Genomic DNA, 3891 nt, shown 5'->3' on the forward strand with positions numbered 1-3891 from the left:
CTTCCTACCTCACTCCCTTCCTTCCTTCCTCCCATTTTCTTTTCTCGCTGTCCTGAAACACGCCATTCCTTTCAGTGAGCTGGTACACAGGTGGCAGCTCCAGCATCAGTAATGGCCATCTAGGTTACAACAGTTTCTAGTATTTGTTGAAACAGCTGGGGTGGAAAATCAAGGGATTCTTTTGTGTCCCTTTCCGGACTCGGTGTCTGATCTCTTCCATTCATGAGGCAGCATCAGCTGCTGCTGCACCTTATGAAAGAGGACTCTGGGGAACAGAAATAACAGCTCAGGACAGAAGGATAGCAAGCTACTGCTAAGTTCTTCTCTCTTTCCCTGCAGGGATGGATAACCAGACAGAGGTGAGCAAGTTCATCCTGCTTGGCCTGTCCAGCCTTCAAGGGCTGCAGCAGTTCCTGTTCATGCTCTTCTCCCTGCTCTACCTGTCCAGCCTGCTGGGGAATGTGGCAATTGTGACTGTGGTGATATGTGAACCTCGGCTACGCATCCCCATGTACTATTTCCTCTGCAACCTCTCCTGCCTGGATATTTTCTACTCCACAGTTACCATCCCCAAGATGCTGGCTGGGTTCCTCTGGGGGCACCAGGGTATTTCTTACACTGGCTGCCTAAGCCAGCTCCACTTCTTCCACTTCCTGGGCAGCAGCGAAGCTTTGCTGCTGGCTGTCATGGCCTATGACCGCTTTGTGGCCATCTGCCACCCACTGCGCTACAGCCTGATCATGAGCCCACGGGCCTGCCTGCTGCTAGCTGCAGCCGCTTGGGTTACAGGCTTCCTTCATGCTCTGATGCACACAGTCATGACCTCCCGGCTCCATTTCTGTGGCCCCAGCCACATCCACCACTTCTTCTGTGACATCAAGCCCCTGGTGAGGCTAGCCTGCAATAGCAACCAGCTCAACCTGCACCTGCTCAGCATCATCACGGGGAATATAGCGATAGGCCCCTTTGTCTTCACACTCTTTTCTTACCTGTACATCTTTTCCTTCCTCCGACTGAAAGTCCAGTCGAGGGAGGGGAGGAGGAAATCCTTCTCCACTTGCATCTCCCATCTCACAGTAGTGGCCTTATTCTATGTCCCTGTTATTTTTAACTATGTGCCACCTTCCTCAGGGAGTTCACCCAGGCGGGACATGATAGCCACCCTTATGTATACTGTTGTCACCCCCGTCCTCAACCCTTTGATCTACACCCTGAGGAATGCAGAGGTGAAACGTGCCCTAAAGAGAAGACTTTTCTCCAGAGAGTTACTAGTGCAGAAAATGTTCTGCCTTGCAGCTTGCGTGGGGTAGTAGGCAATGGACAATGCAATCAGAGGAGCTTTTGGCTCAAGAATGTCTTGTGCAGAAATCTGCTTTTCACTGCCAACAGCCTGGGTCCCTTCAGAAAAATCCTACCTACTGCATATGGCCCTGTGTCTCCTGTCTTGGGCAATATCAGTGCATAAAGATGAATATATGTTGGTGGAACAGCCACTCCCATTCCTCCAAGTGGAGAAGAGAAGTGGCTCCAGAGAGTGATACTTCAATAAAAACACCTTTTTTAGAGTGATTTACCCTCAAAAGTCACTTCATTCTTTTTCTCTTTCTTTCTTTCTTTCTTTCGGCAGCTGAATCTCACCCCAAGTCAGAGCTGTCAAGAGAAGTCAGGAAATGATTCATCTTAGCCTAAAGCCGACAGACAAGGAGGGATTCAGTTGGTTTTGTGGGATCCAGTTGGCCATGTGCAGACATGTATGTCATGCCACTTGAAATACTCTGTGTACCTCAGCTGGTGTCTCTCTGCTGCTCCAGAAAGGCACAGGTCCTGCGCCAGATCTACCAGCCCTGTATGGCTGTCAGCTATCTTAGGGCATCTGAGATGGTGCTAGACACCTATGTTGGGCAACTGAATCCCACCCCCATTGCCTAGATTCACAGTGGTTAAAACTGCTGTTCAGGCACTTGTCTCACAGGGAGGAAGGTACATTTGGAACCCCAAACGTAGGTGTCCTAATCTCAGATTGAATCTCACCCTTAATCTCAAAATGAGTGGGAATGGTGGATTCCATTTGAAGAAAGCTTCCAGAACTGATCCTTAGGGCTTAAAGGTAAGGTGAGCTTGGGTGATGGGGATTAAGAGTAGCAGCTGGAGAGATCTTTTGATTCTTATCTGTCCTACAGGTTTTTTCCACATATTCATAAACTTCACCAACATGCCAGGTGTGTTTCACACAATACGTACTTGCTCAACACATTCCATGTTGAGACTCCTACCATAAGCCTTAAAAAGGCTGCCTCTAGTATTGTTGTTATTATCATTTTTAACAGTGTTATAGAATGATGATGATGATGATAGTAAATATTTCTATTAGGGCCTCAAGTAATCCCTCAATGCAAAATTTTTCATGCCATGTGCTTGAAGGTGTCAAAAGAGATTCTTCCTCTCCTAAACAATGCTCCAGACCAGATACTGTCAGAGACAGTGTCCCAAGGGTCCTGATCTCCTGTTCCCATAGGACCACTCTTTGAGTCTGAGATCTTGTAAGTGTTTTTAGGTCTTTAAGAGTTAATATTTGTTTCTAACTGGCCAAAGACAATGTGAGTGCTCCCTTGCAACCCACCATTCTGCATGCATGCTGTATCCTTCAGCAGAGGCAATGACTTGAGCCAGATCACCTGTGCAATCCCCTTACTGTCTTGCTCCAGTTCATCCTTCTGTGAAAACAGGCGTCTTGGGTTTGTTTTTAGACATGGACTCTTTTATATGCATAATAATGCTCTATGTTAAGATCTCCACTGTGGTTCTAAGACTACCTTCTATAGGAGGGTGGTGTGATTTATATTTTTGAGCCTTGCTGCTGCCTCCTTCCTTGTTTACACTACTATATGCACCTCTACCTATACCTATATATACCTCTACCTATACCTAGCCACTAACTCCATAGTAGCTCTTTGTTTGTTTGTTTGTTTTTTACTGTGCGGTGTCTGCATTGATTAATGCAGTCATCTACAACAGGAGCAAAATGAGATCCCATGCTTTCTTAGGAAGTCAGTTGCAAGGGGTGGGGCAAGGTCAACAAGAAGCAGCTTCCAGTTTTCTCCCAGTTGCTACTGTTTTCTTATTGTTCAACCTTAGCCAGTGCCTGTTTTTCCTAAGAATGCATTTTATGGAGAAGCAGATTTCACTGTGCCCAGAGCTGCACAGTAACTCCTCTGCATATCGTTTCTGTGGCTTGTTAACACTTGCAGAACATATGGGCCAAACACTGGACTAAACTGTGAGTTTATGTGTTGGAAGGCTAGTCACCATTAATACAAAGAACAGGTGATCAGTGATGGCAGAGGAATGCCAGGAGCCTAATCAGTGCAAAGGAGCACCCAGACTTGGACATTCCTAGGGCAGCGATTATGTCCCTGGGGCCTTGGAGGGGGTGTACGCTCCCAGATGAGGCCACTCGAGTGGCTCTGCTTGACAGCCTTGTGGACTGGAGGGGTTATTGCCTAAAGGAGACTGGGGAGAAAGAAGCATGAGAGAAAAGAGGTTAAAATGGACTGGCTGAGTGCAAACAGGGCAGCACGTTTGTCTAGCCATGTGCAGCACCTGATCAACCCTACCTAGCCAAGTGAGTGCGAAAAACCACCAGAGTAGTGTCCCACTTCTTCTCCTCTCACATCCTTTCAGAGAGGTCCATTCAGACCTCTTATGTCTCTTCTCAGTGCCAGACTAGAGTCAATCTCAATAGGCTCTTCTTTCCCCACTGCTTGCACCAAGCCCATTCCCTTGGCTGTGGTTTCATTGGATGGTAGATAGGGACAGGGAGACTCTTGTTGATCCATTCATGAGCACCATGAGTTAGATGATGTGGCAGGTGGCTATTTATTAAACACCTAG

The 3891-nt window shown here is 47.2% G+C and overlaps 1 protein-coding gene across 1 annotated transcript; it reads left to right on the plus strand.

Moving 5' to 3' along the window:
• Positions 1-341: 341 nt before the first annotated feature.
• Positions 342-1310, plus strand: LOC135327051 (olfactory receptor 12D1-like). Its single transcript, XM_064504669.1, has one exon. It carries the CDS (start codon positions 342-344, stop codon positions 1308-1310), a length of 969 nt encoding a protein of 322 aa, XP_064360739.1.
• The last annotated feature ends 2581 nt before the right edge of the window (positions 1311-3891 follow it).

This window comes from Dromaius novaehollandiae, unplaced genomic scaffold, assembly GCF_036370855.1.
Source record: "Dromaius novaehollandiae isolate bDroNov1 unplaced genomic scaffold, bDroNov1.hap1 HAP1_SCAFFOLD_45, whole genome shotgun sequence".
NCBI lineage: Eukaryota > Metazoa > Chordata > Aves > Casuariiformes > Dromaiidae > Dromaius > Dromaius novaehollandiae.

What these genes read in the sequence shown, in the direction of transcription:
- LOC135327051 (XM_064504669.1), top strand. Translation starts at nt 342, where the DNA reads ATGGATAACCAGACAGAGGTGAGCAAGTTCATCCTGCTTGGCCTGTCC.